This window comes from Hylobates moloch, unplaced genomic scaffold (genome assembly GCF_009828535.3).
Source record: "Hylobates moloch isolate HMO894 unplaced genomic scaffold, HMol_V3 SCAFFOLD_18, whole genome shotgun sequence".
NCBI lineage: Eukaryota > Metazoa > Chordata > Mammalia > Primates > Hylobatidae > Hylobates > Hylobates moloch.
Window position 1 is genome coordinate 72,679,140 of NW_026652293.1, and position 25,637 is coordinate 72,704,776.

The following is a 25,637-nucleotide window of genomic DNA, read 5'->3' on the forward strand; positions in this document are numbered from 1 at the left end:
GAGTTAGAGCAGGCTAAGGTGGCGGGCTGAGATCCTAGCTGGCCCTGGGATGGTAAGAGAAAGCATCCACTCTTGTGATGGGACGGCCTTATGCAAAGTAGAAAAGGTTTGTCAGGACCTGCCTCCAGAAAGAATCAAGCAGAATGCATTGACCAAGAAGATGGAATTTGAACATCTACAGGTTAGTAGGAATCACTGAGGAAGTGGGATATGTTAGATTAATAGACACAATTCATTAATTGCCTGAATTATAATATACAGGAAAGACAGGGAGAAAGAAAAATAAGATCTAGAAACAAACAGGATTTACTTTGCTAATCGAGCAAGCTTTTGAAAGCTTTAGAAAGAGTGGACAGAATCATAGAATTATTCAATTTTAAATGGATTTACTCTTAATTGTACTTGCTGATAATCTAGAAAATGAAAGTTAAGAAAAAAACTTAATTTCTTAGCAATAAAAGTCATTTAACTATGGACTTTAAAAAGTCTACCTCACAGCTTACATTATTTAATATGACAAATTATTGTTTCCTCTCTGGTGCTGTGTTAATAGCTAATACTTTATATAGCTACCTTCTGAAGCTGTAGAGAGGCTTATAACTTTAACGTTTCATGTTGACATGTAGTTGATCCTAGTTTATCTGGCATAAAGTAGTTGCTCACAATTAATTACTCAAGAACTCATCTTCGTGTATGTCTGTGGTAGTCAGAAATCTGTGGGAGTATGTGACTTCATTCGAACCGTGCTTTCCTAGTCATTGCTATTGGTTTAATGCTTTCCTTGAAATATCAGTCACTGAGAGAAATAATAGCTTCTGTTATGGCTATGCACAGCTGTACCAAAAGATTTTGTTTTCACTTTTCAGAAGTATTAGAAAAATTGCCTCCATGTCTGGGTTATCTGAAGGTGAAACTAGTTAATGATTATAATAACTTCTTTTTTAATTTAGAAGGGAAATGAAGGAAGGGGAAAAAAGGAAGGAATGAAGTGGGGGAAAGGAAGGAATGAAGGAAGGAAAGAAGCAATATTAACTATAGTAACTGTAGTTGGTACTATTTATGGAACACTTACTAGATATTTCAGGCATTGTGATTTGCAAAAATTATCTCATAATATCCCAATTTTATAGAGGGAAAATTGAGGTTCAGGGAGATTAACTATTCAAGACTGGCACTTCAAAATTAGATACTTTTTTTTTTTTTAAATAATGACTAAAACTTGGAATTTTTATAAATATATATCACTGAAAAGGGCCAGATGTGGTGGCTCACTCCTGTGGTCCTAGCACTTTAGGAGCCTGAGGCAGGAGAATCACTTGAGGCTAGGAGTTTGAAACCAGCTGAGGCAACATAGTCAGACTCTGTCTATACTTAAAAAAAAAAAAAAATCAGCCAGGCACAGTGGTGCCCACCTATAGTCCCAGCTACTTGGAAGGCTGAGGCCTTCCAGGATTTAAAATTAATTTTTTAAATTCTAAGAGCATCCCCTAATCCCCACAAGATCCTACCTCTCTCATTTTTTTTTCTTGCAGCTGGATAATGTTAGAAGATGTGTTAAATATTTAATCCAGCCAGAATGCCAAGTTAGAATTTGAAAAACAAAACCAAACCACAAAGAAAACCATTGGTTTTCAAGGCCTCAGAGCATAAGCTTTGTGTATTACAGGAAAGCTTTTATGCTTAGCTAGAGGTAGGAGAACCTTGCTGTCTTTTTCTGAATTTGCTATGACCTTGGGTAAGTCAACTGACCTCCCTGGGTGATGTTCAGAGCATTATTGATGTTATATAATTTATTCTTATCAACACCACAAGGTTGGCTAGATATGTTTCCTCTCTAATGTATGATTAGGAAACAGTCATTTAGACTTCAGTAATTTTATTTTCTTCAAGGTCAACCAATAATTCAGACATCAAGTTGAATGGAAATGAACTTCTAAATATAGGTCAAATACTTTTATAAAAATCACATAACTGCATCTCCCTCCCCCATGCCTGAATTTGATCCACCTACCAATAAGCTCTCCCAAGCTACTACTCAGTCTCTATTGTTAGTGTGTTACTGACCAAGTGTACCAGTCCTGCATTTTGTGTCGAACTGATTAATAATTGTCTTCTGAACCCCTAATGCATCCCCTATTTTGTCCACATTCTCATGAAGACTCTAGTTGATAAAAATGACAGGCTGAATATTGCTAATGTAGTATTTCAATTCAGATGTAACATCTCTTAAAGATTGAGCTAATTAATACCATGTTTTTATGTTTCATATTGTATTTGTTATTCTTTGGTAGCTTAATGATTACCCTTCTACATAATATTTATATATAGTCTTTTATCTGGAACCAATAAGAAGATTTGAGAAAAGTTATAAAACTGCTATAAAACATTATAAAAACTGTTTCCCATTCAACCTGACTGCTTTGTTTCCATCATTTGCATTATCTAATTGGTGATAGAATGGTCTCATGGTACCATAAAGTAAGAGACTAACAAGAAATTTTAATTGGCTTGCTTGTTCAACTACTACAAAATTATAAAGGCTGCCTTTTTTTTTTTTTTTTTTTTTTTTCTAGAGTACAGTGGCACAATCTCGGCTCACTGCAAGCTCCGCCTCCCGGGTTCACGCCATTCTCCTGCCTCAGCCTCTCCGAGTAGCTGGGACTACAGGCGCCCGCCACTGCGCCCGGCTAATTTTTTGTATTTTTAGTAGAGACGGGGTTTCACCGTGGTCTCGATCTCCTGACCTCGTGATCCGCCCGCCTCGGCCTCCCAAAGTGCTGGGATTACAAGCGTGAGCCACCGCGCCCGGCCTGCCTTTTTATGTGTGTGTGTTTTTTTTTTAAAATCCACCCTATGAAACTTATCTTTATGTCCATCTTTTCTCTGATATGCTGGGGTTTAAAGTGAGCTGCTTTAGCCTCATTAGAAATAAAAGGTATCGTGTTAATGTCTTCTAGATGACCTTTAGTAATTTGAGAGATATTCTTCATTTTTCTAGGCTCGACAATCTATTTTTTCCCTGCTCTTCTAACTCCTATGGCTTCTGTATTTGACAGTAACAGCCCCACTCCCAACAAACCTGAGCCGTCACATCTCTCTCTTTTGGTTATGGAGTTCAAAATGGGGTTCCTCACCCATCTAAGAGTCAGGTATTACTTTGTTCTGACTGTGTGAGAAGTGGAAGGCTAGTGAAATGAACTAATCGGATCTTCAAAGTGAAAGAGACCATATCCAACTTGTAGCCATGTCAGAAAGCCTGTCCACACTATCATTACAAGCTCAGAACAGAGTGTGGGGAGAACCTATTCTATTTAACCTAACCTATTTGTGGGGAGACAGCCCTGACTGCCATTTATTACTTTTAATTCTAATTACAAATAATGCATGCTCACTGAGAGGGTTTGAAAGTTCATTTTAAAAAGCCCAAGTCATGGTGTTATGAATGTTTTTTGCTCTCTCTTGAGTGCTTAGATTTTCAAGCCCTCTTGGAGCATATGAATTATTTGCATACATGGAGATATATATATATATATCTGTATATCTATATATATCTGTATATATATATCTGTATATATATATATACACACACACACACACACATACACACATATTCTTTTGGTCTTGTCTTCAGTTTGTTCCTCACCTTAGAATTTTTTTTTTTGTTATTAATAAAAATAGAGTGTTAACAAAACCTCTGGGCTCAGGTAGTTTCACTGGTGAATTCTACCAAACATTTAAAGAAGAAATAAAACCAGTCTTAGACAGTATAAACTCTTTCAGAAAACAGGAGAAATGAACACTGCCCAGCTTATTTTATGAGGCCGAAATTTCCCTGATACTAGAACCAGATACAGTCATTAGAAAACTATAGCTACTATCCCTGATAAATGTAAATATTTCTTAATGAAATATTTGCAAATTTAATCCAGCAATGTATATAAAGGAATGCAAGGCTGGTTTAACATTTGAAAACCAAATGACATATCCAAACCAGGTTAGGTTGATTCCAGGAAAGTAAGGTCAGCTTCACATTTAAAAGTCACATATTTTTCATTATATACATTGTATGTATATCTGTATATATACATTATATATAATGTATATAATGTATGTATATAATGTGTATATATGTAATGATTCTCCCTAGAGATTATCAGAAATGCATTTGATAAACTGTATCACCATTCATGACAGAAACTCTTAGGGAACTTAGAAAACTTGCTTACCCTGATAAAGGACAATTATAAGAAATCTACAGCAAATATCATTAGATGGTGAAATATTGAAGGTTCTTTTAAGTTTGGGAATGAGAAAACAATGCCACTATTACCACTCTATCTTCTATTGAACAATTATTCCTATATGGTCTAGAAGATAAATAAAATTGGAGAAGAAATAAAACTGCCATTATTTATGATGATGTGATTGTATATGTAAAAATTTCAAATACATTTACAGATAAATATTTAGAAATAAAATTTACATAATTACTGAACACAAAACCAATATGTAAAACCAATGCCATTTCTGTATCAGCAAACAAAAATTTTAAAGATACTTAAAAAATAATACATTTAAGACAGTATTAAAAACATCAAATAATCTAAGAAGACACTGAACAGACATGTGCATGGCCTGTATGCAGAAGCCCAATAAACTTCAGTGAGAAAAATCAGAAATGACAAGTATATGAACAGATTTATCATGTTTATGGTTTTGCATTTTTTGTTTCATTTCTCTCCGAACTAATAGATTAGATGCATTTCTAATCAATATTTCAAGGGCGTGCGTGAATGCGTGCTTGTTTGCTTTAGTGGGATGTGACAAACTGCCTCTAAACTTTATGTTGGAAGGGCCTAGAATAAGGAAGATGATCTTTAAAAAAATCAAAGTGGGAGGCCGAGGCAGGTGGATCATGAGGTCAGGAGATAGAGACCATCCTGGCTAACAAGGTGAAACCCCGTCTCTACTAAAAATACAAAACAGCCGGGTGTGGTGGTGGATGCCTGTAGTCCCAGCTACTCAGGAGGCTGATGCAGGAGAATGGCGTGAACCCAGGAGGCGGAGCGTGCAGTGAGGCAAGATTGCGCCACAGCACTCCAGCCTGGGTGACAGAGGGAGACTCCACCTCAAAAAAAAAAAAAAAAAAAATCAAAGTGGAAAGGGTTAATATTCCAGGTATTAAGACTTATTATAATGCAACAGTAATTAAGCATTCTAGTATTTGTGCAAGGACATACAAACACACAGTGGAATAGAGTCACCTAACAGACTCTCATGTGTATAGACAGTTAATGAATGACAAAAGTGGCACTGAAAAGCAGCTTAATACAGCCTTTTAAATAAATGGGATGGGGTCAACTGGGTAATCATCTGAAAAAGACAATGAAAGTTGATATCCATCTCACAAATACAAAACTTTCTAGGATGATTATAAATGTTAATGTGAAAGATAAAATAACAAACCTTCTGGAAGATAATATAGGAGGTATCTTGTTGCTTATGGAGTAGGCAAAAACTTCTTAAACAGGACAATACTCTGGCTATAGAGGAAAAGACTGATAATTTGGAGTATATTGAAAGTAAATGGGCTGGGTGTTGTGGCTCACCCATGTAATCCCAGCGCTTTAGGGGGCTGAGACGGGAGGATCTCCTGAGCTCAGAAGGTTGAGGCTGCAGTGAACTGTGATCATACTCTAGCACTCAAGCCTGGGTGACAGAGCAAGACCTTGTTTCAAAAAAAAAAAAAACAAAAAATCATCAAAAGAAATTATGAAGAAAGCAAAAGTGGCTGGGCATGGTGGCGCATGCCTGTAATCCCAGCACGTTGGGAGGCCCAGGCAGGTGGATCACAGGGTCAGGAGTTCGAGACCAGCCTGACCAATATGGTGAAACCCTGTTTCTACTAAAAATAGAAAAATTAGCCGGGCGTGGTGGCAGTTGCCTGTAGTCCCAGCTACTCAGGAGGCTGAGGTGGGAGAATAGCTTGAACCCAGGTGGCGGAAGTTGCATGATCCGAGATCTCACCACTGCACTCTAGCCTGGGTGACAGAGCAAGACTCCATCTGAGAAAAAGAAAGCAAAAGCTAGTTATGAAAGGATTCACATTTTCTTTTTTGTATGTTGATTTTGGTAAATTGCATTTTTTTCCTTAAAAATTATGTTTTACCTAATATTTTTAAATTTTGGTGTAAAGTTATTCTAATATCTTATTTACTACTTTAAAGCCTGTAGAATCAATGTTATGTTTCCTTTTTTATTTCTGACATTAGTTATTTGTATCTCTACTTGATTATACTTGCCAGAGGTTTTTAATATTATTAGCTTTTTCAGAAGGCTTCTTTGGAGGCTATTTGTTAACACTTAAATCTGTTTCCTTCTTTCTCCCTTCTTTGGACTAAATTGCTGGATCTTTTTCTCTCCTAAATTCTTTAGATGGATATTTAACATACTGATTTTTGTAGCCTTTTATCTTTTTAATATATGCATTTAAACCTACAGATTTCTCTCTAAACATGATGAACTGTATCTCTAAAGTTAAGGCAAATATTTATATTATCCTTCATTTAAAAAATATTTTAAAATGTTGACTCTGTTGTCTTTTTTGAGTAATGTGTGATTTAGAATTGTATTGCTTGATTTCCAAACATGGAGACTTTGTTTTATCTTTTATTATTGATTTCTAATTTAATTACATTATATTAAGAAAACGTACTCTTCATTTCAGTATGTTGCCATTTATTGAGATTTACTATAGCCCAAGATGTGATCAGCTTTCATCAGTGTGCTGTGTATGCTTGAAAAGAATGTTTTAGGTTAAATGGTCTGCTTAAGTCCATTAGGTAAATTGCTGATTATGTTGTTCAGATCTTCCATATCCTTACTTTTTCTTTTCATTGTAGCAGCTATTGAGAAAGTTGTTGCTACTATGTTTGTGAACATGCTTTTTCCTTAGAGCTCTGCCAATTTTTGCTATGTGTGCTTTGAAGCCTTATTTGAAGCACACATATTTAGAATTACTTATTTTCCTTATGAATTACATTTTTATCAATAGAAGACTTCCACTTTGTTTCTTATGATGCTTTTTGCTGTAAAACATTATCTGTTATTAATATAGCTATACTGGCCTTCTTTAGTTTAAAATTTACATGTTATATCTTTTTACTTTCTAGTAATCTTAATCATTTTTATACCTTTTCATTTGTATCTTCAGTAAAGAGCATAGGTTTGGAGCTCATTTTTTATCTTGTCTGATAGTCTTTTGTTTTTTACTGAAGTATAACTAAGTCCATTTACATTTAATACAATTGTTTAAATGCTTGGATTTAAATTACTATTTTATTGTATATTTTCTATTTGTCTTATCTGTTCTATAGTCCTTTTCCTTTTGTGTTTTTTGGATTTTTCAATTACTCTTTACTATTTAATTGTTCTCTCTGGTATTTTAAAAACTGTAATTTTACCAACTATCTTTTATTATTATTACTATTATTATTAAGACAAGGTCTCACTCTGTCACCCATGGTGGAGTGCAGTGGCATAATCATAGCTTACTGAAGCCTTGAACTCCTGGGCTCAAGCCATCCTCCCACCTCAGCCTCCCAAGTAGCTAGGACTACACTACAGGGGTGCGTCACTATGCCAAGATAATTTTTATGTTTATTTTTAAATTTCTAAATTTTTTTGTAAAGGCAAGATTTTACTATCTTGTCCAGGCTGGTCTTGAACTCCTGGGCTCCAGCAGTCTTTCTGCCTTGGCCTCCCAAAGTGCTGAGATTACAGGCCTGAGCCACTACACCTAAGCTTATCTTTTAAAACTGCATACATTTTTGCCTTTTTTGTTTTTTGGTACTTTCTCCTATTTCCTGACAAATTAAGCAACCTTAAGACCTGTTTCCAGACAAATTAAGCAAACTTGAGATTCCCTAACTTAATAAATTTCACTTCCAAGTTACACATTGTTATTTTATTTTAATTCTTTCTATATTATCTCCATAAGACATTAATACTGTTTATATGTTTAGTATTCATTTAATCTGTTTTCTTTGCTCTTTCTTTCTGCATCTTCAGGAATCTGTTTGGGATTATTTTCTTTCAGTCTAAAGAGCATCTTTTTGTATTTCATTTAGTGCAAGCCTGCTAGGTGACAAATTCTTTAGTGTTTTTTTGTCTTAAAATAGGTTTCTTTCATTTTCTTCTTGAAAAATATTTTTACAAGGTGTAAAATTCTAGTAGGCAGTCTAAAAAAGATCATTCCACTATCTTCTAGCTTTCAATGACACTAACTTCTTAACAAAAATAATCTATTTATTGATTCTTTGAAGGTCATCTATTTGTGGCTGCTTTAAAGATGTTATTTTTAGCTTTTTTGTAGCAGTTTTACTGTATTCACCCATTTATAGGATTTATAAGGCTTTGAAATCAGTAGTAGTTTGATTCTTTCATTTTATGTTTTTAGGAATGATCTTTCTATAGATAATATTTCTATGTTATTCTCTTTATGATATCTTTTTTTCTGGGACTCCAATTATACATAGGTTAGAGTTCTTCACTGTATCTTTTATCCTCTTATTTTCTCTGCAATATTTCCCATCCTTTTGACTATTTCTTCATTCTGGATTGTTTCTTTTTATCTTTCTTTGAATGCACTAATTTTTTATTCAGCTGCTTCTAATCTACCATTAAGTAGATCTGTTGAGGTTTTAATTTGGCTATTTATCAGTTCTAGAATTGCTCAGTTTTTAAAATTACTTCTAGTTATCTGTTGGCACGCTTTCTTTCTTTTTAAAAATTTAAATCAGGGTCTCATTTTGTTTCCCAGGCTGAAGTGCTGTGGCGCGATCATAGCTCACTGCAGCCTTGACCTCCTGGGCTCAAGTGATCCTTTAGCCTCAGCCTCCCAAGTAGCTAGGACTACAGGTATGGACCACCACACCTGTCTAGTTTTTAAAATTTTTTGTAGAGATGGGGTCTCTCTATGTTATCTAGGCTGGTCTCAAACTGCTGGACTCAAGCAATCCTCCCAACTCGACCTCCCAAAAGTGTTGGCGTGACTGGCGTGAGCCACCACTCTTTGCTGAAGTTGTCTATTTTGTCTGTTCTCTTCTTGGAGAGATTTAACATAGCTATTTTAAAATGTGAGTCTGATAATAATCTAGGATCCCTTCGTGTCTTTTTCTGTTGTCTGTTTTCCTATTGATTTTTGTTTATTTTTTAATTTATGTCTCCATTTTTCTATTTTTTAAAAATTTTATGCTGTGCAAATGCTTAGTTTGATCTCATATTTTCCCAGATAGGGTTTATGTTTGCTTTTGCCAGGGACCTGGGGCACTAATATTCCAAGATCACCTTGAGGTATGTTCAAAGATTTAGACGCTTTGAAGTTGAATTTTAGCCCTGAAAACGTTCAACCTGCTTACTTCTAGTTTACCTTTGTTACTAGTGTGATGGAATTTTAGATCCTAACCCCAAGTGAGAGGTGTTAGTAGGGTCAGTCTCCCTTAGAGGTCAGGGTCCTCCAGTCCCTTTCCCCTGATAATGTGCCCACAGACTCTCACAGGAATCCTGGGGGGTGTTGAGGGGTGGGGGCAAAAGGATCCCCGATGAGCCAACCTCCCCTCCCTAGGTCTGTGTTCTCCCTTAAATCCTGGCTTGCTAATTTTTTCTTAATTTAATATTCCCTTTCCTCTTCCCTTTAAGATATATATAAACTCACATTTGTGTGTTCCATGTTTTTTATATATATGTATATAAATATAAAATATATATATAAATGTTACCTCATTATATAATTATACATTATGTAGCCATTAGCTTATGTATTATTATTATTAATTTTTTTTGAGACAGTTTCGCTCTTGTTGCCCAGGCTGGAGTGCAGTGGCACGATCTTGGCTCACTGCAAACTCTGCCTCCCGGGTTCAAGCGATTCTCCTGCTTGAACCTCCTGAGTAAGTGAGATTGCAGGCTCCAGCCACCATGCCCAGCCAATTTTTGTATTTATAGTAGAGATGGGGTTTCACCACGTTGGCCAGGCTGGTCTTCAACTTCTGACCTCAGGCGATCCACCTGCCTCAGCCTCTCGAAGTGCTGGGATTACAGATGTGAGCCACTGCACCCGGCCTCGTGTATTATTTTTACAATATACAATTTACAGCCAAATACTTTCACTTGGCAACATACCATAAACATATTTTACATGGCATTCAATGAGATGTGATTTTAATAGCTCTTGATTGTCCCACTATATGTACAAATAAATTTTTTTATTCTTACTGCTATTTTTGGAAATTCTACTTTTTTTCTTTTGTAAAAATGCAAGTAACATTGGGATAAATATATTCTAGGACATAAATATTTTTGCATATCACCGATATATTTTCCCCTTAGAGAAGACTTCTATGAGTGGAATCGGTGGTTCAAAACGGATGGGTTGACTGGACTCAGTGGCTCACACCTGTAATCCCAGCACTTTGGGAGGCCGAGGCAGGCGGATAACCTGAGGTCAGGAGTTCAAGACCAGCTTGGCCAACGTGATGAAACCCCGTCTCTACCAAAAATACAAAAATTAGCTGGGTATGGTGGTGCACGCCTGTAATCCCAGCTACTTGGGAGGCTGAGGCAGGAGAATCAATCCAACTTGGGAGGCAGACGTTGCAGTGAGCCAAGATTGTGCCACTGCACTTGAGCCTGGGTGGCAGAGCAGGACTCCATCTCAAACAACAACAACAACAACAACAAACAAACAAAACCAAAAGGGATAGGTTTTTAAATTATTTTGATATTCAATTTCTCTGTAGAAAGTTTGTGCCAATTCGTATCTCACTGGTAGTAATATCAGTGCTTCTTTTAAGCACAGCTAAGAAAACACTCCTTTGTCATTTTTTTTAATTTTGGGTGGGGGGGACAGAATTTTGCTCTGACACCCAGGCTGAAGTACGGTGGTGCGATCACAGCTCACTGCAGCCTCAAACTCCTGGGCTCAAGTGAATTTCCCACTTTGTCCTCCCAAAGTGCTTGGATTACAGGTGGGAGCCATAGTGCCTGGCCTATTTGTAAACGTGTCAGAGATCTCAGTTCATCCTGGGGTTTAGTCTTTTGATGTTATCTTATTATTCTTTTACATTTGTCATTTTTATATACATTTCCATTTTTAAATAAATGCTTTTATTTAAAAGCCAACCATAGATGCTTTGGGCAATCACATTTATGTGTTCCATATAGAGCTGTTTTAATGGCTATGTTATAGTGTTATGTGAAGATTGTGGCAGAAATAGAAATTATAAGTGTGAAGATGATGCAATTATTTTAAAAATATGTGTTATTTATAAAAGCATGTGCACTATGATTATAGCTACATAAAACATTCAAAGAAAATTTAGAAAATAGGCTGGGCACAATGGCTCACACCTGTAATCCCAGCACTTCGGGAGGCCCAGGTGAGTGGATTGCTTGAGGTCAGGAGTTCAAGACCAGCCTGGGCAACATGGTGAAACCCTGTCTCTACTATAAATAAAAAAATTGGCCAGGCGTGGTGGCACGCTCCTGTAATCCCAGCTACTTAGGAAGCTGAGGCAGAAGAATCCCTTGAATGAGGCAAGATCATGCCACTGCACTCCAGCCTGGGTGATAGAGTGAGACTCCATCTCAAAAGAAAAGAAAATTTAGAAAATATACACAGTGGATGCTGTTGTATTATGATACTGATTAGTTATTGTTTTTCTTATCTCCCCCCCTCAAAACAATTCTATAGGGTTGTGCTATTATTTTTTAATAATTAAATGATTAATGCAAACCCAGATATTGTGAGTTCAATTCAGACTACTGTCAATAGATCTACTATTTATTCAGCCAGTCAGTCATCTTATAAATGGTTCAAATGAGTTAAAATAAGTGGACATCTCAGCTGGGCACAGTGGCTCACGCCTGGAATACCAACATTTTGGGAGGCTAAGGTGGGAGAATCACTTGAGCTCAAGAGTTTGAGACCAGCCTGGGCAACATAGCAAAACTCCATCGCTACAAAAAAACAAAAAAATTAGCTAGGCATCATGGTACTCACCTGTAGTCCTGGCCACTTGGGAAGCTGAGGTTGGAGGATCGCTTGAACTCAGGAATTGAAGGCTACAGTGACCTGTGATCACACCACTGCACTTCAGCCTGGGCCACAGAATGAGACCCCATCTCTTCAGGTAATTAGATAAATAAGGCCTTTTTGTTATTTCCCCAATAGTAATAATGTGTTTATTGCTACTGATTAGAAAAAAAGATACAGTAAGAAAATAAAAATGTGCTATTTCAGTGAAAAGATTAAAGAAAAAAAGACAATACTGAAGTAGAACCAGGAATGAGACTAATGAAAAACAAAAATTCCAGAATCTCCAAACATGTGGCGGGTGGGCCATATATGAATTTCACTGTTTTTTTTTTTTAATAGCCAAAATGAAAAGCACATCTGATCAACACAATTTATTTGTCCCTGAGATTAAAAAAAAAAAAACACAAACGGCCAGGTGTGGTGGCTCACACCTGTAATCCCAACACTTTGAGAGGCCCAGGTGGGTGGATCATGAGGTTTTAGTAAAAACCCTGTCTTTACTAAAAATACAAAAGTTAGCTGGGTGTGGTGGCACATGCCTGTAGTCCCAGCTAATCTGGAGGCTGAGGCAGGAGAATCGCTTGAACCCGGGACGTGGAGACTCCATTTCCATCTCAAACATAAAAACACAGACTCAAAATACTATCCAACTATTTAGTTCTTTAGACAGAGCTGTGAAATTCTAAGATCAGGAATACATGTGTCTTCAGAGCCCTGCTACACAAAATATTGTGTAATGGGTTGGCATTTTCAGTAGTCTTCTGTAGACTTGGCAGTCTTGTCTCAGAGGCCACACCCAAGCACAGTTCAGTTGAGGCAATTCTTTTTGAGGTCAGTAGGACAAGGTGTAGAGCCCTCTGCTGGCCTGAGATAGATTTATCTACATAATCTAGGGATAGATTTGATTTGATACTGTTTTGTTTTGTTTTGTTTTGTTTTTGAGATGGTTTCACTGTGTCACCCAGGCTGGAGTACAGTGGTGCAATCACAGCTCACTGCAGCCTTGACCTCCTCCCCAGGCTCATGCAATCCTTCCGCCTCAGCCTCAAGTAGCTGGGACCACGGGAGTGTGCTACCACACTTGGCTAATTTTTTTTTATCTAAAATTTTTTTTTCTGTAGAGATAGGGTCTTGCTATCTTGTCCTGGCTGGTCTCCAACTCCTGGGCTCAAGTAATACTCCTGCCTCGGCCTTCTGAACTGCTGGAATTATAGGCGTGAGCCACCACACCTGACCAGGATAGATTTTAGAGTGGTTATAAAGAAATCAGTGAGCTGCATACTTTGAGGCAATTTTTATTTTTCATTTTTTTCCCTTTCATGCAAACTGTGATATCAGGTGAGAGATAGTACTTTATGGAATATCTGGGATACAGTTACCATATTTTGCTACTTTAATATGGGTCTGCTGGCCTTGATAGACAATTGAGCTGGGGCAGTGCTGATAGTTTCTTATTAAGAGAGGAACCTAAACTCAGATTAATTCCCACACAGATGGACATGCTGTCTCTACTCACAGATAAGCCAATCATGGAATGAGAATAGCAACAATTCCTCTCAGACAGTAATAATCTAGGTTCTGCATTAATATACAGTCCACTCCTCCCGCTGACCAGAACCCGTGGACATGGCGAACCAGGTTATCAAGTGCAAGGCTGCAGTTGCCTGGGAGGCTGGAAAGCCTCTCTCCATAGAGGAGATAGAGGTGGCACCCCCAAAGGCTCATGAAGTTTGAATCAAGATCATTGCCACTGCAGTTTGCCACACCGATGCCTGTACCCTGAGCGGAGCTGATCCTGAGGGTTGTTTTCCAGTGATCTTGGGACATGAAGGTGCTGGAATTGTGGGAAGTGTTGGTGAGGGAGTTACTAAGCTGAAGGCGGGTGATAACTGTCATCCCATTTTACATCCCACAGTGTGGAGAATGCAAATTTTGTCTAAATCCTAAAACTAACCTTTGCCAGAAGATAAGAGTCACTCAAGGGAAAGGATTAATGCCAGATGGTACCAGCAGATTTACTTGCAAAGGAAAGACAATTTTACATTACATGGGAACCAGCACATTTTCTGGATGCACAGTTGTGGCTGATATCTCTGTTACTAAAATAGATTCTTTAGCACCTTTGGATAAAGTCTGCCTTTTAGGTTGTGGCATTTCAACTGGTTATGGTGCTGCTGTGAACACTGTCAAAGTGGAGCCTGGCTCTGTTTGTGCCATCTTCGGCCTGGGAGGAGTTGGATTGACAGTTATCGTGGGCGGTAAAGTGTCTAGTGCATCCTGGATCATTGGTGTGGACATCAATCAAGATAAATTTCTAAAGGCTAAAGAGTTTGGAGCCACTGAATGTATGAGCCCTCAGGATTTTAATAAACCCATCCAGGAAGTGCTCACTGAGATGACTGATGGAGGAGTGGACTACTCCTTTGAATGTATTAGGAATGTCAAGGTCGTGAGAGCAGCATTTGAGGCATGTCAGCAGAGCTGGGGCGTCAGCGTGGTGGTTGGAGTAGCTGCTTCAGGTCAAGAAATTGCCACTCGTCTATTCCAGCTGGTAACAGGTCGCACATGGAAAGGCAGTGCCTTTGGAGGGTGAAAGAGTGTAGGAAGTGTCCCAAAGTTGGTGTCTGAATATATGTCCAAAAAGATAAAAGTTGATGAATTTGCAACTCACAGTCTGTCTTTCGATGAAATTAACAAAGCCTTTCAACTGATGCATTCTGGAAAGAGCATTCGAACTGTTGTCAAGATTTAATTCGAAAGAGCAAAACAGCGCCTATCCTGTTGTGATGTGATGGGGGTAGCCTAACAGGCAGGCAGAAGCGCCTCCTAGACCTTCAGCAGCTACTCCAGAGAATGGTGTAATGTGTGTCATTCATGAATCTCTGTAATCAAGGCAAGAATACTTCAGTCATGGACCTGTTTTCTGGACTCTCCTTCACATAAATAATTGCTAGCTCATTAAGGAATATTTTAACATAATAAAAGTAATTTCTATAAAAAATATACAGACTATTGGACAATGAAATTTTCTTGCATATGGAAGAACCAGAAAAAATGTTGATCTGAAATATTTTAAGGTGGAAACCAAACCCTCAACTTACCTATAAAAATCTCAGTGAAGCACTCTTAGAATGCCTACCTTCTTCTTTTTTTTTCTTTTGAGACAGAGTTTCTCTCATTGCCCAGGCTGGAGTGCAGTGGTGCAATCTTGGCTCACTGCAACCTCCGCCTCCCGGGTTCAAGTGATTCTCCTGCCTCAGCCTCCCAAGTAGCTGGAATTACAGGCACCCGCCACCTCGCCCGGCTAATGTTTTTATACTTTTAGTAGAGACGAGGTTTCGCCATGTTGGCCAGGCTGGTCTTGAACTCCTGACCTCAGGTAATCCGCCTGCCTCACCCTCCCAAATTGCTGGGATTATAGGCATGAGCCACCACGCCTGGCCTAGAATGCCTACCTTCGAGCATTGTTATTTTCTGATGGACACACTATGATAAATTATTTGTGGATTATAGCTCTGAGTTATTTTGGGTGTTGTTATTTATAATCTAGTGAAAAGATGGGGAAATAGCTGCTAAAAGTAACTTTTCTTTTTCTTAAGCTAGCAGGCCTGTAGCCTGCTTACGCCACTTTTAGGTTGTGATTTTAGTTTCTCATATGCCTGCGGTAGAAAGCTTGTATTTGTTTTCTTTAATAGAGGAAGACATAATGTCATTCAGCAAAAGCCAAAACAGATCTTAAGAATTTAAGGATGTGGAGTGGGGCCATGAAAATGCATCCCTGCCTTAATCCAAAAATAAAACTGCGATTTGCTCTGTTAAACAATTCTTATCCATCCTGACCTTGTCCTTAATACTCACAGTATGTTGATTATTTATACTTGACATTCCTGGGAAAACAAGGGAATATAGGATATGGTAACTGGTAGCTAGAAACTCATATACCCTATTTGGGAAAATAACAAATACATTCATGAAATGTTACACACACACACACACACACACACACACACACACACACACAAGACATTTTTATGGATGGTTGAGGAAATACCACAGGGCAATTGTTAATTGAATGCAAAACCAGTTGACAAACAGCACAAACGCCAAGAAAACTCAGTTTGCTCAACTACTTATAGTCATGCAAAGAGCACAGAAAGATTTAGTGCTGGTTAAGTAGAGATGATGTGTACGTGAGATAATGATTTTCAATTCCTCTGAAAAGGATTTTTTTTAAAGAAAAAAAGTGTGACTATTGTAATCAAACACAGACTTTTAAAAGTCAAAACAAATAGTATTCATGGCATATTACATTTGAATATCACCACGTAGTTTTCATAGTTCTTTTCGCATATCATTTACTCTTGCCTCATGCAAGCTCCCCCCAAAAGACAAGGGACACATTTTTCCTGATTTACTGATGAGAATATTGAGGGTCCAAAAGGTGATGAGGTTTGCTTAGGGGGAGCAATGAATATATCCTAGGAATTTTATCTACTCCATGTTTTTTCTTTAAATAGTTAATTACCAATAGGTTTAGACATAACAGATAACCTGATACCTTCATTTTTCCATATGATACCCACAATGTTTCCTTTTGGTTCCTTGGTAAACAAATGAAGAAAATGAGATTAGCAGCTACAGCCTCTGCCTATATTGACCAGCCATCTCTTTTATTTATTTTTACTTGATAAATATGTTAATTCAGTAGGCAGCCAGTGGCCTTTTTTTTTTTTTTTTTTTTGAGATGGAGTCTCACTCTGTCATCTAGGCTGGAACGCAGTGGCCTGATCTCGGCTCACTGCAACCTCTGCCTCCTAGGTTCAAACAATTCTCCTGCCTCAGCTTTCCGAGTAGCTGGAACTACAGGCGCCTGCCACCACGCTCAGCTAATTTTTGTATTTTTAGTAGAAATGGGGTTTCACCATGTTGACCAGGCTGGTCTCGAACTCCTGATCTCAGGTGATCTGCCCGCCTTGGCCTCCCAAAGTGCTGGGATTACAGGTGTGAGCCACCACGCCCAGCCTCAAGTGGCTTTTATGTAGTTATAGCACTGTCCAGAGCTAGGGGAGATTTACAAGACCCGTGTCCACCCTTCTCATCCTGGAGTAGTTTGCAGTCAATTTGAGGAAACATGATATACACTCAGGACTAGGTGACAAGCCACTGTTTTGGATAGTACACCATTAAGTGTCAAAATGTGGGGTGGCAGGTGTGCTGAGTTCGCTGTATGATTCGGGAGTGGCCTTTCAGCAGAGGTGGGTCTGATTCAGGTGAAATGGGACTTCAACTAGATTTTTTAATGATTGATTAGACTCCTTGAGTGGGTAGAGCTGGAGAGGGCATTCTAGTGGCATGAAGCTTGGTTTAGGAAATGGGAAACGAATTTGGGAAGGAAGATGGTAGGGATATAGGAACGTCGAAATGATATTTAAGTTGAAGAGTTGGGATTTGATTCTGCAGACATGGAGGAACCATGAAAGAAATCTGTTTTGCTTATTTTCTGCCAGTGGAGCTACATGAGGAACGAGAGGTTTTGAGATTACCATTACAGCCCAGTAATATATTACAGTTCTGAGGTGTGGTTCAAAGACTGGGGGACTGACCAGATACTTTTGTTTGTTTATATGAGGTTTTATAGAGTGCTTTTAGCATGCTTTGTATTTTGGTGAATGATGAAACTTGGTGAGATAGTTTATCCCGTTGGTTGTTGGTGCTACCTCTTTTATATGGAAAAAAACGATGTCTGAGGCTGTCAGCAGGATAATGGCTTGCTAGGCAAAAGTCTTTTTGTGGCTGATCATGATGCCAGGTCTGGAGCCTGTCAGTCACTCCAGCCCTGCTTCTCTCTGCCAACTCCCAGAGGAGCTGGTAGGCCAAGCATTTTTCTAAGCATGCTATAGATACCATATTTTACACATGAGGAACTGAAGCTCAGGCTTAGAAGCATGCTGTTGTGGCCAGTTTGGTTCTGCTACTCTGGAAAATATTAGGAGGCAATGGCTGCAAAGATTTAAGATAGGCTGTTTTCTGGGGCTGTGTAGAAGAACTGTAGCTAACTGTAGCTAAAATAGGTATCATTACCACTAACTGGAGGGCGGTGAAGGATAGAGTGGAGAGGGCATTTCATTTCAGAAACTTTTCTTTTTTTTTGAGATAGGGTCTTGCTCTGTTGTCCAGGCTAGAGTGCAGAAGCATAGTCATCATTCATTGCAGCCTCAACCTCCCAGGCTCAAGTGATCCTTTCACTTCAGCCTCCTGAGTAGCTAGGAATAAAAGTGTGTGCCACCATCCCTGGCTAATTTTTTAAAATTTTTAAATATTCTGTAGAGGTGGGGTCTCACTGTATTGCCTAGGCTGGTCTTGAGCTCCTGGGCTCAAGCAATTTACCTGACTCTGCCTCCCGAAGTGCTGGAATCCTAGGCATGAGCCACATGCCTGGCTACAGTTCAGTTGTTTTCTTAAGCCATCACAGTATCCATGTTACCTCTTAAGAACTGACCTGTCAATGTAATCATGCACTGCTCTTGAATAAGTGCATCTTAGCTATTCCCAACAGCCTTGCATTTACTGTTTTTTAAAAAAATTATTAAAAAAATTTTAACTGTCACAAAATACACAGAACATTAATTTACCACCTTAACCATTTTAAGTGTCCAATTCAGTATTGTTAACGTATATTCATACTGTTGTGCAATCAATCCCCAGAATTTTTTCTTCTTGCAAAACAAACTCTGTACCCATTACATTGCAACAACTTCCTATCCCTCATCTCTCCAACCGCTGGCAACCACCATTTGACTTTCTGACAATATGAATTTGACAATGCTGTGTACCTCTTATAGGTACAATCATACAGTATTCGTCTGTTTGTAGCAGGCTTATTTCATTTAGCCAAATGTCCTCCAGGTTCATCCATGCGGTAGCATGTATCAGAGTTTTCTTCTATTTAAAGGCTAAAAAATTTCCCAGTATATATATATATATATATATCGCATTTTGTTTATCTGTTCATTCATGGATGGACACATGGGTTGCTTCCACCTTTTGGCTGTTGTGAACATGCTGTTATGAACATAGGTGTACAGATATTTCTTTGAGATCCTAGTTTTAATTCTGTGGTGTATATATCCAGAAGTGTAATTGCTGGATCACATGGTAATTCTATTTTTAATTTTTTGAGGAACTGCCATATGTTTTCCATAGCAACAGTATCATTTTACAGTATCACTAATAGTACACAATGCTTTCAATTTCTCCACATCCTCACCAGCACTTGTGTTCTATCTTGTTGTTGTTGTTGTTTTGGATAGGGCCTTGCTTTTTTGCTGGGCTGGAGTGTAGTGGCGTGACCATGGCTCACTGTAGCCTCGACTTCCGGGGCTCAAGTGATCCTCCCATGTTAGCCTCCCAAGTAGCTAGGACTACAGGTGTGTGCCATTATACCTGGCTAATTTTTATATTTTTGTAGAGATGAGGTTTTGCCATGTTGCCCAGGCTGGTGCTTTATTTGTTGTTGTTGTTGTTTGTTTGTTTGTTTTTTAAATAATAGCCATCCTCTTGGGTGTGAGGTGATTTCATTGTAGTTTTGATTTGCATTTCCATAATGATTAGTGATATTGAGCATCTTTTCATGTGCTTCTTGACTATTTTGTGTATCTCCTTTGAAACAATGTCTATTCAAGGCCTTTGCCCATTTTAAAATCAGGTTATTTGTTTTTTGTTGTTGACTTGTAGGAGTTCTTTCTATATTCAGGATATTAAATCCTTATCAGAGTTGATTTGCAAATACTTCCTCCCATTTTGTAGGTTGCCTTTTTACTCTGATTGTGTCCTTTGATGCACAGAAGTTTTAAATTATGATATAGGTCAATTCATTGATTGACTGTCCCTAAATGTAAAGCTTAAACTAACTGGTCTATACATTGTATCTTCCTGTTCATGCTGGAGATTACTTTATGAATTTCTTAATTTGTTAAATACAGAAAGAGCAGCATCCATCTGATAACTCATTTACTTTGTAGTCTCGACCCAGTGATTACAGTGGATTTTTGTTTTTCGCTTCCACCATATTGTTCTTCTCTTTGCTTTACTTGATGTGGATCAAAGGTATTAGGGAAATACACCCAGTTAAGAAAAATGTCACAAATATAGGGCATGCATATATTGAGCATATGCATCCTAAAATGGTTGAACACACTGTTATTCTGAAATCCTAATGAGCAGTCTTCCAAGGTGTTTATAGGCCGTGGAGCAGGCTTCCCTGTGAGATTTGTAGTTTGTCTCCTGGCCCTAGGTATAGTACTAGCTGCTTTCTCATTCTGTCCACATTCTGTTGGTCTGTAGCTGGCGAGGTCTTTCTTGGCCAGAAGATCCCTATTCATTTCTTTTTCTTTTTTCTTTTTCTTGGCAGGTTCATTCACTGTTTCGTGGTTTCTCCCCCAGTTTCCAACCTGGACCCCAGATAAGTCGGTTTCCTGGGCCTTTTGTGGTTGAAGGCACGGGAGCTATTATTGTCCTGTGGTGCCCAAGTACAGCCTGTCCTTTGACATTCCCACAAGTATATAAACAATTTTAAAAGGGATATCATATTCAGATGAATTAAAGATGCTAGTTCAGGGAGTTCTCTGATTGACTGTCTGGACGGCCTGATTTTATAATTCCCTGCAGGACTACGTAGCATCCCTCCCTCCAAAGAAAGAGGTGTAGGTTTTACTATAGAAATGAAGTTGAGGCAAATGTGGTTATAAAGATAAAATTACTGCGTGAAAAAAAATGTGTATCTTAGGAATCTACACTGAATAGTATAAAATGCTGTTTTTGTTTCATATATGTATGCATATGTAAGTAATTTACATAGAAATGATTTTGCAATGTATTAGTCATGGCTTATTTTTTTGTAACTGAATTAATAGCATTTCAACATTTTTTATTTTTAAATATAGCAAGATCAACTTTATACCTGGGCGGCAGTTAGTCAACCCACACACTCGTTGGACTATTCAGAAGGGCAGTTTCCTAGGCGAGTCCCATCCATGGGGCCACCATCCAAACCTCCCGATGAGGAGCACAGGCTTGAGGATGCTGAAACAGGTAACCGTTTCCTTTGTCTTCAGAGATAACTGGAAGAGGCAAGATAGAGAGATATAAGTTTTATTAAATCTTAGTTTTAAGTAATCTTTTATTTTTAATTGCATGGCATTCAGATATAATCTTTAAAAAATTTTTATTTTGGGGTCTTTTCTCTCTTCGTTCCGTTTGTTGTCTTATTTTGTGTTATTGGCTGGGAAGCTAGCGTGAGATTAGCCTCAGGTTTATTTGGAGGAGTTCAGCAGGATGATGACCCCAAGCCTGGTTTTAAGAAAACACTTTATGTTTGTCATACAGAACTGAGAACCATATTTGTATAACAATGCTTTATGGAATATGGTTGTTTTCTCCTTTTTTTTTTTTTTTTTCCCTTCTTCTTCTTCTTCTTCTTTTTTTTTTTTTGACAAGGTCTTGCTTTGTCACCCAAGCTAGAGTGCAGTGGAGCATGGCTTACTGCAGTCTCAACTTCCCTGGCTCAAGCGATTCTCCCAACTCAGCCTCCCAAGTAGCTGGGACCACAGCCATGCACCACCATGTCCAGCTAATTTCTTTGTAGAGCCAGAGTCTCAATCTGTTGGCTAGGCTGATCCAGACTCCTGGGCTCAAGCAATTCTCCTCCCTCGGTCTCCTAAAGTGCTGGAATTACAGGCATGAGCCACGGCAGCTGGGCTTTTCTTCATTTTGTTGTAATAAATTCCCAACTTCCTCCTGGTGGACTGACCAGGCATAAATGTTGATTTCTGAAGCATGAGTGAGGAGTAAATAGAAGAGCATCATTGCTATTCATAGATTTCTCCTCCACCAGATTTTCCTAAATGGTAACATAGATATTAGAGTTAAGAATTTTGATTTTTTTTTTTCTCATGGGCTCATAGAGAGGAAGATAGTCATTGGAAACTTATTTTGGACCCATAGTAGAAGAGTATAACTTAAAAGCATGGAGCTTGGGCTTTGCCAACTTATTAGCTTTGTAATCTTAGGCAAATTTCCTAACAACTGTATTCGGTTTTCTCATCTGTAAAATGGTGATGAGCATAGCATGTACTGCGTAGGGCTGCTTTGAGAATTCAGGCATTTATATGAAGCATTAGAATGTAGAATGCAGTACCTAGCTCCATGTATTTAATATTATTTATTACAATTATTGTCATTGTTTCACGTCGTTGCCTTATTCATGAGGTCCCTTTCAACCAACAATGACCAACAATGTAAAAGGTTTTATTCCAGTCCCCCAACCAAAGTTCTGCACTTGCCTCCCATTTTTATCCCAGTCTCTGGAGGAATGTATTTGCGCCTTTTTTCTTTCCACCGATTCACTGAAATGAGGGCCCCCACTTGACCTTGAATCTCCCTTTTGAAATGTCCAGTGCTTTTGAAACACTGCTCAATATTCACTAGGTGGGCTGTACTCCCTGAAATGAACAACAAATGAGAGAGAGAGTGTAGGAAGTGTTGTTTCAGGTAGGACACTGGGTTTGTTGTAACACTTACAGAGAGCAATTTCTCAAAGGCCAAGGCAGACTTCCTTTAAGCAAAGATCTTCAGAGATCAGAGACCTCTAACATGATAGCACCTGAAAAGCAAGCAAATTAAAGGACTTTTAGTTTTCAAAGGAAAACACACAATTAAAAGTATTGATCCCATTTTCCACACTACTCTATTTATGATAACATTTATTGATACAAAATACTTACGGGTAGATATAGTTGAATTAATCAATTGCGTGGAGAGCCCTTTTAACAGTTGTTTATATCCCGTGTTTTGCAACATTGATTGGGTGATATTTTAATGTTTTCTCTTCCCTACTGTATCATTCTCAACTTTTCTAACTGAAACATTTATATGATATTCTTAAATTTTAGGGAACTTTATAAAGCATTATGAAACATTTTATGTTGCTGGTATATATACTGGTGGAGCACTTGACTAGAAGTTAATTGAATGCGATAACCTGAATTTTAGTTTGGTAAAAGATGATAGTTGGAATTGATACCAGGAAGTTTGTCACCTGGTTTTTGCTTCATGATTTGATGTAGTTTGCAAAATGCCAGAGTAAATGATTTTTAATGAAATAACTTGTCTCCTTTTTAAAAATGCATTCTTGAAGAGGATGATGGAGGTAAGAAGTAATTTAACTTAGTGACTTATTTTTCTCTAGTGGATCTATTATAAACCCCAACAGTCATAGAGCATTTTTTCATCAGAGTGATCTAATGGGTCTTTCTAAATTTTTTCTGTTGTGACTCCCTGACGTTCATTTGGAAAGACACCTCCATGAGACAGCCTCATTCCCAGAACTATACCACACTCTCTTCTAATCGGTCAGTTGTAAGAGTGGGAATGTCAATGTCATAGGTAACCTTTGCCTACAGTCTCATGTTTTACATCAATCACAAAGTTTGATAATATAATTAGTAACGATCTATTTGTAGTTAACTGATAGGTGCACATTCTTCTGTAGTGACATCTTGGTTAAATCCACTGTATATAACACATGACCCCCCCCCCTTTTTTTTATGGATTCTTACTCTGTCACCCAGTCTAGAGTGTAATGGCACAATCTTGGCTCACTGCAACCTCCGCCTCCTGAGTTCAAGTGATTCTCCTGCCTCAGCCTCCCAAGTAGCTGGGATACATGCGCCCACCACCATGCCTGGCTAATTTTTGTATTTTTAGTAGAGACGGGGTTTCACCATGTTAGCTAAGCTGGTATCGAATTCCTGACCTCAAGTGATCTGCCCGCCTCTGCCTCCCAAAGTGCTGGGATTACAGGCATGAGCTACCGTGCCCGGTTGACCCCTTTCTATTTTAATTCAAAGTCAAAGAGTTCAATGACATTTTTTGAAGAAGAAGAAGAAAGACTTGCAGGTCTAGCTTAGAAAGTTGAGGACTTTTTTTTTTTTTTTTGCTTGCTTCGTTCGTTGTTTTTTCCAGCTCATTTTTTTGTTGTCGTTTGTTTGTTTTTGGAGTCTCACTCTGTCTCCCAGGCTGGAGTGCAATGGCGTGATCTCGGCTCACTGCAACCATCGGGTTCAAGTGATTTTCCCGCCTCAGCCTCCCGAAGGGATGGGATTACAGCCACCCACCATCATGCCCAGCTAATTTTTGTATTTTTGTAGAGACGGGGTTTCACCATCTTGGCCCAGCTGGTCTTGAACTCCTGACCTCAGGTGATCCACCCCCCTCGGCCTCCCAAAGTGCTGGGATTACAGGCTTGAGCCACTGCACTGGGCCTTTTTTCCAGCTCTTAAAATTGGTTACCTAATTCACATGTCCAGCTAGTTCAGATTTGTGGTACTCTCTCTTCTGCCTTTTTCATGTACCTCACTTTAACTGCATAGGGAGCATCTCACTTTAACTTTTTCATGATCTCTTCTGTGAAAGATGGTTTTTTTCCTCCTTTATGGATTGGTGAAGGAACTGCCCCTTCTTTGTATGAATTGGAAGGGCTGAGGCCATGGTGAGGTCTTGGTGCCTCTTCTCACAGTGAGTTGCAGATTCCTGTCAGTCCTTTGTTCTCATCCTGGCTCCCTCTGCAGTTGGCATTGTCTCCACAGATGGGCCTAAGGTGTTAACATTGACCTGTTGAAGTCTGCAGAACACTCCTGAAGGATAAGACTGGCTGGGAAAAAAGGAAGTAATGTGCTTCCCATGTTGGTGGCATTAAACAAAAAACCCAAACCAGTTGGTGGCAAAAACATTGATACAAAGAAACCCTTTCTATTTATCATTTTTCTTTATCTTCTCCCTCAGTTTCCCTTGCCTATACACGGCACTCACCCACCCATCCATGGCTGTTTCCCACTCATAGACTCTTTTCTGGAGTCCCATGACATCCTATTCATATCTCTGTCATCTGAATGCTTTATGTATTGAATTTTTCTGTTTATACATATACATGTCTTCCTCATCAGCTTTCAGAATTTCAACACTTTCTGGCATATAGTATATACTTAAACATTTGAGTGAATGATGAAAATCTGTTGCTGGAAAAGATCTAAATAAACATCTACCTAGCACATTAATGCAAGATTTGAGGGAGAGTTTTGTATGGGCTAAAACAGTTCTTGGACCAATTTAGGGGCTCAATACCAAGTTTCAAAGGTCATTCAATAGATTTGAAGAACATCAAGTAATTAACTTGAGTTTTCAAATTCACGGAGAACCCAGAGCAGGAGCAGGTGTGGAGATGTGAATAGGGACTTGATCATTGTCATTTCATCTGTGGAAAATCATATCCCTTACCTGTCTTTGAAAATGTGAATGGCTGAGAGGAAACAGAGAACTGACTTTTTAGAAAGGCAATCAAGGCACAGAAAATCCTAGAAGAAAATATATGGAAGAGGATCTGGTAGAAACATGGTAGCTGACTTCCTGCTGCAACAAATAAAAGAAAGAAAACAAAGAACCATGGCAGAAGATTTTCATGTGAAAATCCTTTAAAGTGCAGTTA

At 38.5% G+C, this 25,637-nt stretch overlaps 1 protein-coding gene and 1 pseudogene across 1 annotated transcript in view; both read left to right on the plus strand.

Annotated features, from left to right (window-relative positions):
- FMN2 (formin 2) overlaps positions 1-25,637 on the plus strand; it is a 389,644-nt gene that overhangs the window by 69,127 nt on the left and 294,880 nt on the right. The window contains exon 3 of the mRNA XM_032137182.2: positions 21,040-21,187. Coding sequence (XP_031993073.2) covers positions 21,040-21,187 — 148 coding nt within the window. The remainder of the gene's footprint in view (positions 1-21,039; positions 21,188-25,637) is intronic.
- Positions 13,697-14,943, plus strand: LOC116457751 (alcohol dehydrogenase class-3-like; annotated as a pseudogene).